This window comes from Xenopus tropicalis, chromosome 4, assembly GCF_000004195.4.
Source record: "Xenopus tropicalis strain Nigerian chromosome 4, UCB_Xtro_10.0, whole genome shotgun sequence".
In the NCBI taxonomy this organism is placed as follows: Eukaryota; Metazoa; Chordata; class Amphibia; order Anura; family Pipidae; genus Xenopus; species Xenopus tropicalis.
In genome coordinates this window covers 99,071,598-99,087,020 of record NC_030680.2, presented here as the reverse complement: position 1 = coordinate 99,087,020, position 15,423 = coordinate 99,071,598, and the positions used below count along the sequence as shown (strand labels likewise).

General features: G+C 37.2%; 1 protein-coding gene across 1 annotated transcript in view; it reads right to left on the bottom strand.

Moving 5' to 3' along the window:
- The window catches only part of brinp2 (BMP/retinoic acid inducible neural specific 2), a 105,615-nt gene that overhangs the window by 56,478 nt on the left and 33,714 nt on the right, over window positions 1-15,423 (bottom strand). Inside the window, exons 3-4 of the mRNA XM_031900965.1 lie at window positions 14,928-15,112; window positions 4,549-4,730 (exon numbers count right to left, since the gene is read on the bottom strand). Coding sequence (XP_031756825.1) covers window positions 4,549-4,730; window positions 14,928-15,112 — 367 coding nt within the window. The remainder of the gene's footprint in view (window positions 1-4,548; window positions 4,731-14,927; window positions 15,113-15,423) is intronic.

The window sequence follows — 15,423 nt, the reverse complement described above, 5'->3', positions numbered from 1 at the left end:
GGAATAGCTTAGATAATGAAACTTCTTTCAGATAATCAACTGCAAGGTAATGTTCTTATAACAAAGCCCCTTGCAGAGTAAACATGCCAAATAATTTTGAAGAGACAGGTCACTTCATACAGCCCTTTTGATTCCCATAATACAGTACCCTGGAGCTGCATATCCCACAAATGTTTGTTTTCCCCAATAACAACACTGGTTAACCTTGTGTCCCTTCAGAGGAGGTATTAAATATTAAATACAACTTTATCATCTCAGCAGTGATTTGTCTACAGCTAATTCATAAACTATTATTAATAACAGTAATAATAACTAAAAAACCATCACTTAGTTTGCATGAGATTTCTGGTTTAATATACTTACTGCAACTACAGTACAAGGGATGTTGGATTTACTGGTGCATTCTGCTCAACAGGATGCAAAATGACCCACCCCTTTTCCATTACAAGTAATGGTGTTCCTCATGTCGAGATATATTCCACCACTAAAGATTGCTTAATTCGCTGCTGCTGGATCTCATATTAGAGTCCTGTAGTGGGTTGGGTACCCACAGGTGCACACAGAATACCTGCAAAGTGGTCGGTTTAAGGTGGAAAGTCCCTACTCTCTGACCGTGTGGGCAGTCCATACCCTGCTTGGGTTAGCCGGGTCGATTGCATGCTCTCATTCTCTTACCTCCTCAAGTTAAAAGATAATTTTTTCCTCCTGATCTGGTTAATCCACCTCTGGCGGAACATCACTTCCAGTTTCGAAGACCTTAGGGGTCAGGTTGACAACTTGTAGGTTGGGCACCAAGGACAGAGAAGGAGCAGAGCAGTTTAGCGGGTAGAGGTTCGGTTCGGGTCTACCTAACTGGACCTGTGCAAGACTCATATCCTTTTTATGTATTTAGCCATTTTCAGCATTAACATTTTTCCCATGATTTTCCCCACCCCCACAAAGCACTATTTTTAAGGTGGCCATACAGGTAGCAATATCGATCTTTCTGGGACCAATGGTCGCACGAAAGATCGATATTGCGAAGTGTATGTCCACCTTACTATGTATTCCCACCCTCCACTGATGTTCAGGGTTGAATCATCAGATATGGAGGTAGGAACAATAGAAATTCTACCTCCACCTGCGATTCAGCGCTTAACGTAGATTTTTTCAATGGCTGACCAGGCAACCGGTATCCACAGCCTTTGCAATATCGGTCTCCTCTTCGAACCACCATACACGCACCAAATAGGTTTTGTACGGTAATATCGGACCGTGTATTGCCAGCTTTAGTTGTAATTTGGTGCTCCTACTCTCTTTGTTTACACTCATAGCTGGAAGGTGGGAAGTTACAGCATTACACTTTTGTGACAACTTTGCTGCTTGGCTTTCATATTTCTTCTCCTCTGACATCACATCCATTCTTGGTGACGTAACATACCCATTAACAATCCTAGTGTCCCTGCTGTCTCCTACCCCATTTCTCTAAAATTTATTCATTGGCTTATCTCTGTCTAATTCCCCCACTCACTCAAGTGATCATTTCCTTGATCATATATGCTGTAGATTCTGCACAATTTCCAACTTCACTGACACCCTTTCCATTTTATTGATCACACAATCTGCTCACATTTCAACTTGCACTCTTCCCTCTAACCCCTCCCCAGTTCTTTAGATGTGCACATACAGTGAGCTGCAAAATTTACATATGGCAAATTCACTTCTTTTCATTTTGTTTACTCTAACTTCTTCCCCATATCCTTTACTAATGTTCCTACCTCTCTTTAATATAACATACTCACTCTGCCCTTAATGAGTTTGCCCTTAGCTACTTTAAATTCCAAAGGGAGAAAGAAAGGCATTTTGGAATTTTATTGACTTAATGGGACGTGTCATCTTTGGCGCACATTACTTATTGGCACGACAGCGCGCCGAGGAAGAGAAGACTACTGCGCACGAGAAGGCTGCAGGCATTCCCGCTGCTGCCCCACTAGTCTTACAAGACCTTTCTGACAAAGATTACTTTTTTTTACCTTTCCTTCTCCTTTATCCATCCCATCCATGCACTTCAGTACACACAAGATATTACTAAACACTTCAAAACCAATATGCCCTTTAATGTATATAGGGCTAGCAATATCCTACTAGCCACTTGCCTCCATCCCTGAATACACCTTACTCTGTTTGCATTTTTTCTCGCTCAGCCAACTAAACAATGGTTCATATGATTTCCAATAGCACTGAAGTATAGTCCTCTTCTCCTAATCCCAGATTTCTTACTTCTTTTATGTCTTCCATATCTACTTGGATGTTCTAACAAAACCTTATGTTCACCTAGTATAAGACCTGTAATGCATTGTAAGACCTTGTATGGCCCTCTTTTCCTTATCCAACACACACAGCAAGCTAGAAATGTCACATACCAACTCCACTCTTAACTCCTCTCCCTAGGCCTGGTGCCTTGAAGTTATCTTTTATTTAGCCTGGCACTTCATTTCACATATTCAATTAATAACTAATTAAGGTCATATACTGCTATGAAATATTTCTGAAATACAATATTTTTTTTCTCACATGCGAGAAAATTCCAATTCACTCAATCATTATGACATGTATTGACTACTTCAACTCTCTATTGACTGACCTTCCCCTCAAGAGACTCTTTCCTCTCCAGTCCATATCAAAATGGTAGCTTCCACTTACCATTCAAAAAAGGGGTGGAACTGATGTGCATTCTGTTTAGAAGTCTTTAGAATATAGAGGACTAGGACTTTTGTTGCAAGACAATCTATACACTGGAAACAATTACAGTTCCTAATAAAGAAACATTTTTTTCAGACTGTACTAAATTTGTTTCCTTTTTCTTTATTAATAACCCCAGTGTCTTTAAAGGGGACATATCCCATGAATATTTACAATGCACTAAACCATGTAAAATAGAAGTGCTTTTATTTTAATACCTTTGGGTTCAAATATGACCATAACTGCTTGAAAACTGTGCTCTACCCAGACCTTTTGCATCTACTTAAAGTGCAGTGAATATGCATATGGTGGGAGGGCTTTGTGATGTCAGGAGGAAACTGGAAGGGGTTTTCCCTGCTACAGTTGAGTAAAGCCTGTCAGTGCTGTGACCACTTCCTGTGGGAGACTGAAACAACACTCCCATCTTTCATTTCTCTCTGGCTTCTGACTTGAGAGTTTGTACATGCAGCTCTCATATTATGACAGTTTTAGGAAAGAAAATGCTTTAAAAACATCTTTTTTTTCTGCATCATTTCACATTTTGAATTGAATTAATTTTATAACTGAACTTTATATAAATGTCTCCTTTAATAAAAGGTGGCCCTAGGGCCAAACAATCAGATTACAACAACGGGAATAGGAGCTGTCAAAGCCGATGCAGTCCATGAACTGGTGGAAAAAAAATCAAACCTGCACAATCGATATCTGGCCAATTTTAGGCCAGATATCGGTCAAGTAGGCCTGTGGGGGTCCCCATACATGGGCAGAAAAGCTGCTGAATCAGTTTTAGGCTTAAATCTGCCTGTGTATGGCCACCTAAGGGCAAATAGTAGTCAGAGGGCACACAGAATATTGATCTTACAAAAAAAAGAATAAGTATTTCATATTTTTTGCAGATGTTATATTGGCAGTGTTGATGATTCCTGAAATACAAATATAAAAAAATAACATAAAATACTGCTGACTGATCATGATGCACTTTTTGTCTTTTTATGCAAAAGATCAAGGTTGTGCAGTTGAAATATGCATCCCACCAAAGGGTTTTTAAAAAAGAAGTAAACCTTTTTTTTTCTATCTTTAGAATTACTCTAAACAACCCCCAGAATAACATACCATAACCCCTACATTCAGTCTGATCTGGTTTCTGGTAAGTTGAAATCTCCAGCTCCTTTCCTCTACTTCCTGGTACAGCATGAGGCCCCGTTCCCTCTTCCTGTTCAGCTCTCCTCATCTCTTCATACAGGGTAATGGAAGAGGAGAGCCTTCTATGCATGCCTGACAGAGAAGAAGCTTTCTGGGAATGCAAGGTGAGCCAGGCAGTTATGTATGGGCACAAAAAAGCTGCTGCCAATGCACACTGGCCTCTGCTTCTCTGTGCATTCTCAGAAAGCTTCATCTCTGACAGGCATGCACAGAAGGCTTTCCCCTTGGACTACCCTGTAGCCAAAGAGGTGGTGATTGCGGAACAGGAATAGGAATGGATTTCAACTTATAAATCAGAAACCAGATCAGACTGAATGCAGAGACTAAGGTATGTTATTCTGGGGGTTGTTTAGAGTTATTTTAAAGATTAAAAAAAAAAAAGGTTTACTTCTTCTTTAAGGCACTATCCAGCCAAAAAGCTCCATAAACATAAGACATCCCCACTATTAGAATAAAATAATTGGCCAACAGCTCATTACATAACAACATGTGTTGTAATATGTCAGAGTAATTACTCATACAAAATGTGGGGAACTTTATGAAGCACACCGGTTTCCTCCTTTTAAAGCAGCACTACAATGCTTTTATTCAACTTCTGTAGTCATTAAACCCCAGCCCTTGTACCTTTATGGCTCCTGTTGTGATTTGAATATGATGTAGCTGCCTCAGTGCACTCTCCCGATCCATGAAATATGAAGCCGCCAGTTGATGTAATGTATCTAGAGTAGGGGCAGATGTGTTCCCCCGTCCTACAGCCTCTCGTTTCAGCCTACCCTTATCAACAAACATGGTGAGTGACTCCTCCCCTGGAAGGGAAAATAAACACATTATCTATTGACAATGAAAGTGTCACCTTTTTAAGTGAAGCAATATATATTATAATATAATGGCACAGCCTACAATTGTCATCACATTTCATATATATCAGCATTTTCTTGGCTTCCTACATAGTTCTTTATAGCTATTAAGCATTACTGACAGAACGTAACAGAAGCACGAGTTTAAAAATAACAGTTTGTAATTGGTTGTCATGCAGACTGTAGTCAAATCATATCTTTTTAGTTTGCATAAGCAACACTGTAATGGTAATATCATCATATACTGTATAGATTAGATGGTCTCGTCAAGCTATATGCCACAACACACAAGGCAAGGGAAATGGGCAGGTTTCTTGTAATGTGAAAAGAGAAGACTATTTGTGATTTAATAGAAAAAGTATGTTATATATACAGTATATCTGGCTCTAGAATTTGGCTATACTCTATACCACTGAACAATTAAAACATATTCTATCTTTCTGAATCCAACTATAAACTCCCTGCAAGGTAGATTGCTTAAATAACATGACTTGCTCTTGGTGAGTGACAGATTACCAGCTTTATAATTAAAAATATATGCACTGGCTATCTTTCGAAACCTCTTAAACGTTACTACATAAAACCTGGCCATCCAGTCTTAAAAAAAAATAGATAAAAAAAAAATAGAACATAAAGGTCTTTGTAAAAGGCAAGAACAGAATGTTGTTATATCAACTCAACAAGAAAAAGTGTTTTTGTATGGGACAGTTATGGGACAGTCTGTCAGTGTCACAGGCAAAATATTCAGTACCCCCAGATGTGGCATAGTCATGAAATTATTGTAGCAAAGCAATAAACCCCATTCCAGGTGGTTCTCATTCACAAATAAATATATATTGGCTCTCCAAACCCAAAGGAAGTTTTGTCATGTACAGTACAACCCTGAATCTCACACAAGAATGAATTATGGAGAAGATATGTCATTTACACATTTAACCTACTGTTTGTAGCCAGCTAAAAAATAAACTGTTATCAATGTTCCCGTCTAACAGTCTAAAGACCAGACCAACACTGATTGACACAGAGTAAACCGGGTAAGCCAGAAGAGTCTTAAATGGTGTGTAGCTTTCATGAATCAGTAACTCCAAAAAAAAGTTAAAGGGTTTTGTATATGCATTTAAATATAAAGCAGTTGTAGTAAGAATTCAGTGCCACATAGGGTGCATGACTGGCAGCACAGGACAACTAAATGTAATAACCACTTGTACAGAAATTACTGAGAAAGGTCACCAGCTCACTACTAACTTTTTTTCCTATTCTTGGTTGAATTTAAAACATGTAATATATATATATAATGCTCAATTAACAGATGTTTAACTTGTTTAAAACATTTTCACTTTACGAGAATACTGGTCCGTGCACTGTATATGGGCCAAACAGGAAATAATCTGGAATGTTCTGAGGATGAGGCTACTCAAAGAACTTACCCCCACGTGTAATAAAAGGCAGGAGCAGTAACCCATAGCAACCAATAATGTTTGTTTTTAAACAGGTAACCACAAAATGGTACCTGCTGATTGGTTGCTCCTGAGCCATGTATTACATATCTCCATTTGTCTGAAGAGCCCAGTTCTATTTTTTGGACTGACTCTGCCTTAAATTTTTTGGATATAATGGCAATGTTTAAAACAACAACAACAACAAAAAATTCTGAATTCCTGGATCAAATTATAACATATTAATGATAACATAATAAATTGCCAATTTGTTTGATTATGGTTCCCCACAGCTGGACAATTTATGAATGCAGATCTGCAGGTTAGGTTTGACTTGTGCATTTGAACAAAAATAAATACACAAACCTACAAATAGTTGTAGTAAAGGTAATTAAAACAAAAATATGCACATGACTATGATATCCTAAGAAAGTCCAACATTTGCCCTGTATGACAGGATATCAGGATAGGATCAATTTTGGCGCAACAGAAAATGCAAAGTCCCTGTCCCTACCATGATAAATACAAGTAGGCATAATGCTGTGACAGACTGGAGCACAAGTGTGTTCATATAAAAAAGTATTAGCTAAATGCAAAAATAGTCACATACTGATTACAGTACTGATACAGGTATGGGATCAGTTATCCGGAAACCCGTTATCCAGAAAGTTACAAATTACAGGAAGGCCATAACCCATAGACTCCATTATAAGCAAATAATTCTAATTTTTAAAAATAAATTTTCCTTTTTCTCTGTAATAATAAAACAGCAGCTTGTATTTGATCCCAACTAAGATATGATTAATCCTTATTGGAAGCAAAACAAACCTATTGGCTTTTAGTAGACCTAAAATGGGAAGATCCAAATTATGAAAAGATCCCCTATCTGGAAAACCCCAGGTCCCGTGCATTCTGGATAATGGGTCCATACCTGTACTGTATTTTTTCTTCCATACACTGGATATAAAATTTTGCTCATTTTGCTCCAGGTACAATTTATGCCAGAACATGAGTGCAGAACTTGCCCCCATTTGCTAATTGTCTACAGGTTGTATTTGTGGCATTCCCAGAGTTGGAGCTTGAAGTATGATGAAATGCCCTTTAGGTGCCTATGATTCCATGTATGTAAAAAAATTGTTCAAGGGGAATAATGTGCAAGGGGGAATAATGGAGCCCTTTACTTATTATCTGCTCTATGACAGATAAAATATAGAGGGTCCCCCTCTGCTTTTACTTGCTAGGACAGGCCATTTACAAATACATTTCACAGGCTTATTGGTGCAAAAAAAAAATCAATGGTTGTAGCTCTTCATCTGGCGCAGTTCCAGATGTCAATAAAGGTCCTGCACCTCCAGATTTTGTAGTTTTAGACTGCTAATACCAGGCTGTCAGCGACCCTAACTGACAATGTTCTGCCTACATAGTCAGTTAACCTGATGACACCCTGACGCTACTGCTCAGCTAAAGTCCTGGTACTGGCAGTAAAAAACCTATAACAATTCAGAAACCATTAAAAATAGAAAATGAATGCAGATTGCTTAGAATAGCACTGTCAGTGGCATATAAGTGAAAGGCTATAACTGCAAGGTGAGCCATTAATACATTGGTAAAGCATTAGGATTATAAAAAAGCAAAAGGAAATTAAAAATAAAATTTTATGATGGTAAACAAACCCTTTAAAATTTAGAGTCGTCAAAAACTAGAAGTGCAGATACAACGCAGCTTTCAAAGAAAAGTAGATTTTGCAAATTCCAAATACACTACTATTTAGTGAGGATCTGAAGTATCTATTTATTCTGTTAAGTCTGAAAGATTTGGTGCTTTCAGATACAAAATCAAAAAGCCAAGTATAATTAGTAATAAAGTAAATTGTATCTGAGTGAAGTGTTAGTAATAAAGAAAACTGTAGAGTCTTAGCATGCAATAAGTCAAATAAATGGGATTATTTGAAAGAGAGCACTGAACACAGTAAGCATAGTTTTGCTGTGTAAATAGGTTACATACAGGGACTGGATCTTGATCAGGCTACAGAAACAGATGGTTGTACAGCCCCATTAACTGCCAAAATGTGGCACACAGCACAGTTAATAAGGTAAAAGAAACTGGAAACTTTTAATGAATTTAGCAATGCAGTAAAGTTCTCAGCACTCAATGTAGACACTAACCAGGCTCAGTATGATGCTTTACTTCTGCTATAGCTTTAATAAACATATGCTTGATTTAATGGGATTCGTTTCCAAGCACACTATTCTATTTTTTTTTTTTTGCAGTCTAGTCTGCAATCTGCCATCGTAAGTACCTGCTCATTATTGCAGCATACACACCTTTATTCATTTGGCTCACAATTAAAGGGAATGGACTGCTCCCTAATGAGTAAGCTCACTCTGCTCTGATCAAATTTTCTCTTTGATGGTTACAAAGTCCATCATGAGGTACCTCTGTTCCACTAGAAATCATCAGTTAGAACAAATGGGTCAATCAGGCCTTCTGCAGCAGTTTAATTCTCTAGGCATTTCTAAATAAATCATTCACTAAAATGAGGAAAAGTGTTCCTTAGGGAAAGGATTTCATTATATAGGAGACTTGAATAGTAATTGTTGTGACACAGAACAGTCTTATGAGTAACTTTCAAATGGATGCAAAGATAATTTTTAGGGAAAAGGGCAGCTGTAACTTTAGAGAAAAATTTTCATGAATGGCGCTAGGGAGAATAAGAGGAAGATACACATATATTAGGCTTTATTGGTGCATTAAAGATCTAGTCAATGGTTATACAGGTGCACAATTCACTAAGTGGAAAAAGGGCATGTCACACTGATAAGAATGGCCACATTAGAGCCTGCTCTATCTGTATATCTCAATAAACCGATCCATTATCTTGCCAATAACAAAAATGAATTGCAAAATGCATCTGTGTCTAGGGCTATGGATTTACATTTAAGATAACAGTTTGGGATATGATTAGTATGCTCAGTAAATCTCCTGTTATAAAGCCTTACCAGTACAGTTTCCAACATTTAAAGGGCCATTATACTATCCCATTATGCTATCCCAGCAGAATAGTGCTTAGTAAAGGGAAATAGATTTGCTGCCATAAATTTTAAGTAGTTATTAAGTTAAGGGAAAACCTATGCATTACAAAATGTGCTACTTGCCTACGGCACAACACTATGGAAAGCATTATTACTTGTCAGGTAGAACTGATATAAAGATTACCATGCTGGGAAGGTTGTAAACTTTCCAACCGATTCAGGCTTTATTAGTACAAATATCTGATTTCACAATTTAAAGTATAAATTTAATGTTAAATAAAAGGAAAAAAAGAGTTAAAAATAGATTATTTTAAATTTAAGCAAGGGTTGTAAATTCCTTCTTTCATTAGAACTGCCTCAGGTAAAGGTGGCCATACATGGGGACCGAAATGGCAGCCTATCTACCCATGTATTATGGGGCCCTCCAACGGCCTACCAGACTGATATGTTGCCGAAAAACGGGCAAATGTTGATCGGGCAGGCTTGATTTTCCTATTTTCCGGATTGAGGGCCACACCAGCTCATTGATGGAGTCCTCAATTCAAGGCTCATATTTCCATTCAAAAGGGGATTAGAATGATATCGCCCACCTTAGATGGGCATATCAGTGAAAAGATGGCAAGGCCGCCAAACACATGGACCTTATAGTGTATTGTCAACAATGATTTACATGAGGCAATCCCCATGGTAGTTAAGGAAACTGTATTTTTAGAAGGTTTGTAGCCAATGAGTGGCAAATCTCCACTTTTGCTAAAACCACACGGTCTCAGAACATTTTTAATCCCCATGATAAACAATGGCTCCCTAAGGGTTAAATATCCAGAAATAGGAGATGTTGCAGGCGTGGAGAACCAACGGAGCTCTGGAAATTACAGTTAAGAGCAAGATGCACCCAACATGCTTTGTGTCTCGTCAAGTTTATACAGAAGTCAACTCATGAAATAGAAAACAATAAATGATTGCAACCCAAAATATGTTCAGCTGTCATTTTTTTCCTTGTCTTCGCCGCAGGTTACATGAATAGAGTCTACCATAAGCTGACTGTAAATATTTTTTGACCACATCAATGTTTAAATTTGATAGAATGCATTTTAATAAAAATAAGTTCTTTATGTAATATCCATGTGCATTTCATGCATGTTATTGCAAATGAGCGGCACACACAGTTGAGTTGCATTTGCCACCCTAAGCATGATGGCTTAGACTTATACAGCCTATCTTTGGAACTGTTAAGGGCATTCTCTGGCATCTTGGACGCTTCAAAAAAATCAATTAAATAAATACACACAGATGTATTTCTTCTCTTGCCATTATATTGCCCATTTTGATTCTGGAAAAACATTTAACAGCAGGTACAACATTAATTGCTCCTAAATGTTATAATCACCACATTCACTAACTCTCGACACAATTTGCGATGTTAACTCTAATGTCAAAATGGTCAGCCTTGAGCAAAAGCATAACCAATTAGCATACCAATATTTACACATATATGCCTCTTTCCTTTTTTCTCATTATATGCTTCTTTCTGTGAAAAAAAGCATATAAAAAATGTTTGCTTTTGCTGTATTTACCAGTGGATACAGTAATTAACATTTCTTTCTCTCTACTGTCTTGCTTGGCCTCTATCTTAGCTTTTCTCCTTGCTTTCAAGCACGTACATCCCAATTGTCCCTATCTACTGTAGGTGGGACACTTACTGTCCCAAAAAAGTGATGGGACTTACTTGAAAGTGGGTATGGTTTTTAGCAGATCAGGGGCATGTCTGAGTATAGGTATGGGACCTGTTATCCAGAATGTTTGGGACCTGGGGTTTTCTGGATAAGGGGTCTTTCTATAATTTGGATTTCCATACCTTATGTCTACTAAAAAATAATATAAACATTAAATAAACCCAATAGGATTGTATTGCATCCAATAAGGATTAATTACATCAAGTACAAAGATCAAGTACAAGCTACTGTTTCATTATTATAGAACCATTCTGAATCTGATTAAAATTGAGTCTATGAGAGATGACCTTCACGTAATTTGGAACTTTCTGGATAAAGGGTTTCCAGATAAGGGATCCCATACCTGTATAAGTATGGCCAGTGTGGATAGGCAGTATAGTTTAAAATGTCACAATTTTCACTTTTGGATCTGTTTTCTGGAAACATGGAATCCAGAAAGCTCCAAATTATAGGAAGGTCCTTCTCCCATAATTTATTAGATTAAAATGAAGTTTATCGTAATTATAAATTAAAGTACCTTGTACTTGATCCCAACATAGATATAATTAATCTTTATTGGAGGCAATCCAATTGGAATGTTATGTTATTATGAAAAGAGTACTTCTTCGGAAAACCCCAGGTGCCCATCATTCTACATAATAGATCCCATACCTGTATATGCTTTTTCCAATAAATTTCTATTTTAAACAGGACTGATTCTATACATGCTGAATTTTTCATCACAGAAAAAGTTGAATATGGGGAAATTCTTCATGACAGCCACTGAATATAATAACACATGTGAACTATACAAAAGGATCAAGAACGAAAATTAACTAGTTTTATTATAGTGCATTTTTCTTACCAAAGTCGTCCATGTTAATGAAACCTTATAATGTATTTTTCCCTGCCAGCTGCCAATCATGCTGTAAATTAGTACTTGAAAACAGTAAACACCACAAAGCTGGTAAGAAGCACTAAGAGTTCATGTGAATTATAGACAACATCATCTATACTGTAACTTAATGTAATCTCAAGAAGCCTTCTTCAAGGCTATAATTTACATGACATCAATGCCTTAATATAAGTCTAATTTTAGCTTAAATTCTAAAAGCAAGAAGGCACAATCATGATAATTAAAGGGATATTGTCACTGTGATGAAAATAATCTCTCTGGACATTTTCATAGTGAAGCAGAACCAACAATTAGCAGTTGGCTACATTTTATATTAGTGGTGCCCTTCAGACTCATGGTATTCAGGTCAAAAAGTTACTCCAGCTGCAGTCTAGGCCAGCCATAGTTAGCATATATTAAAAGAGAACTAAACCCTAAAAATGAATATGGCTAGAAATGCCATATTTTATATTATAAGCTGACTGCACTGGCTTAAAGTTTCAGCATCTCTATAGTAGTAATGATATAGGTCATTACAGTTGTCACAGGAGCTACCCATCTTGGATGGGTAGCTCCTGTGACAACTGTAATGACCTATATCATATATATATATATATATATATATATATATATATATATATATATATATATATATATGTATGTATGCACATATTCACTGCAATCAGTGATGCAATCATGTAAGAAACCCCAATTGCCCTTTAACATTATGTCATATATGCAGCCAGAAAGATGTAGATAAAGAAAAAGCATGTATAAACATCTACTGTACAGTCTTTAAAGGCAACAATGTATAGTGCTTGTGCTGGATGTGAGTGATAGTGTGGTCAATTGTACAGCGCTGCGGAATATGTTGGCACTTTATAAATAAATGTTAAAAATAATAATAATAATAAAAGGATAGTTCTCTTATAACTGCTCAGCTAACAGATACATACTGACATACTGAAGACAGGGGTGGGTTCAGTTATTATACTGTTCAGGTCAAATACAATACATGCTTTGGGGTAAGTAAGCGAGCAAACTGGGACAGTATGGTTGGTGGTGGCCCTGGCATGCGTGCAGCTAAAGGTTTATATTGGGACCGACAAAGATGTTTGGGGGGGGGGGGGGGGGGGGGAGAGGGTCATCTGTATTTATGCCACTGCATACAAGGAAAAACAATACTAAAATACCCCAAAAGTAAAATAAAAAAACAAAATCTAAATGGAGTTTGGGAAGAACAGGATAAAACTATTGTAAACTCTATTGGGTTTTTTTTTTAATGTAATACGGTCAATGTATACACCCACTTAGAATATGTTGGCACTTTATTAATAGGTGTATTTACTAATAATAGCAATAGTAGTGATATTTCATGGGCATAAAAGGTGTGATTAAAAAAATTAAAGATCGCTGTCTCCCCCTGGATAGTTTGGGAGGTAATCCATTCAAGGGAAGTAGCCTCTGTAAACTGAGTATCAGCACCGGTTTTTTTTAAACACGGCACCCAAAGGCCGCCCCTGTCCCCCACCCTCTCCATCCTCAGGATTGTGCCCTAACACATTCTTTTGCTCACACACAGAGCACTGGGGACAGGACAAGCAAAAAACTTCAGCGTGCCTAGACCCCAGTGCTCTGTATTTGAACAAAGTTCAGGTGTGGCTGGGCAGCATGCCGCCCCTAAAATTGCCACAAATCTGGACCTGCTAGTATCAATTGCTCCACCTATATCAGACTCAGAATATTATGTTTATTACATTTTAACAGTCTTTCATCTACCTTTCTTTAAAATGCAGATGATATGCCAGTAAGATACAGTATCTTCTGGATGTTCACAAATCTTTAACCCCTGCCAATATGCTCTTTAGTCTACAGTTTATCATTTTGCCAGGAATCAGCCCAGTGAGATATGCCCAAACTCATCGGGGATGACACCAACCTCCTTCTCTTTGAAGATGTAAGATTGCAGTTCTGAACCATTGATTATTATAGGTAAACTTTATATTCAGATCAATGATGTAGGAATATGTAATAAAAACCATAGCTTTCTCCAGCTGCAAGCACATCTATACAGTCAGTAATGACTGCGTTCTTTACATTTATTATTGGATGCATATCCTCCTTGGGGTCACTAGTTTCCAAGCTCAGAAGACAAGACATGAGTATAAAAGACCATTATAATCCTGTGAGATTTGCGGTGAATAGACTGAATATGCCATTGCTATATGTAAATTTGCTAATAAAGGTCATGATTGTTTTTTTTTCATGCATTTCAAGTGAGGCTATAGGCAGCCATTTCCCCCATTTCACAGACATGAATGTCTAGCTATATGAGAAAAGGGGTGTACTCTGATGGACCCATACTGCTGGCTTGGAGAATAATTGCCTAGAAGGACATATTTCATTATTATTAAGCCCTACCATAGATCCATAGACATTATTTATGAAAATAGTTTAAAGAAAAAAAAAAACACTACACGTTTAAAGCATAAAGCCACCCCTGGGAACTTTAAAAGCTGATTTTTTATATATATTTTTTTAAACAGAATTTGCTCTTTTAGCATAGAGTGTGCAATTTTACTTTCAACGCTAGTGATAACTTCTCTCTATTGTCCTGGATTGAGCACCAAGGTAGGCACACCAGCCTATGCTTTTCAATGTCCTAAATCAATAGATCTCAATGGAAAATTAAACAGACACATTTCTATTTTAGCTTTATACACTTGCAATTAACAACCTAATTTTTTGGCTTCTGCTATTATTTTCGTAGGCATTTTTAACAGTGTTAAAATTATACATTTTCATGGATTTTATCATAAGTTTTCTTTGTTTGAAGTTTTCACAGTCTGCACCTAGTGGCAGAATGCAGAATCTACTAATAATCTAATAAATAATGATAAAAAATATATAACCCATATATTGGAAACACGTAACCTTCAAAATGTATAAAGGCTATATGACCCAAAAATTGCCAAAATACATTATGCTGGGAAGTAAGCATCTGGTCTAAACAAATAAATAAAATATGCATAGATAAAATAACACTGTACATTATGGTAATATATTCTCACCTCCCAATACAGCAGAGAGCAGAAGATGTGTCCCATACTTTTTAATCAAGGTTTCGGTGATTTGAGACAGAGATGGCCTCCTCCCCAAAAGTCGGATGTTCCTGACAAACTCAGGAGAGAGCGTTAGGCTTGGGAATATTTTCTTTTCCAAGGCCATGTTCTTTACCTTCCAGCGACCAAACTCCCTGCACATTAAACAAAACACAAAAATTGATATTGATGCTAAAAGATAACAGCTTATCTCAGGTAGGCAGACAAAAGGCTTTAGGGTATTTTTCTTGAAGAGGTCAGTTTTAAAGCCTTTTACTTCTAAATTTTAAGGTGTCTATACTTCAGTACATCAGTACTTCAGGCCAGTTTGGCAGCTTATCTGTGTATGGGGCACTCCAATAGGCAACAGACCAATATCTGGCCAAAATGTCAATCGGACTTTTCTGTGGGATCGTGGACCACATTGGCTCATTGATACCGTCCTTGACAACTTCTCTTATCCCCT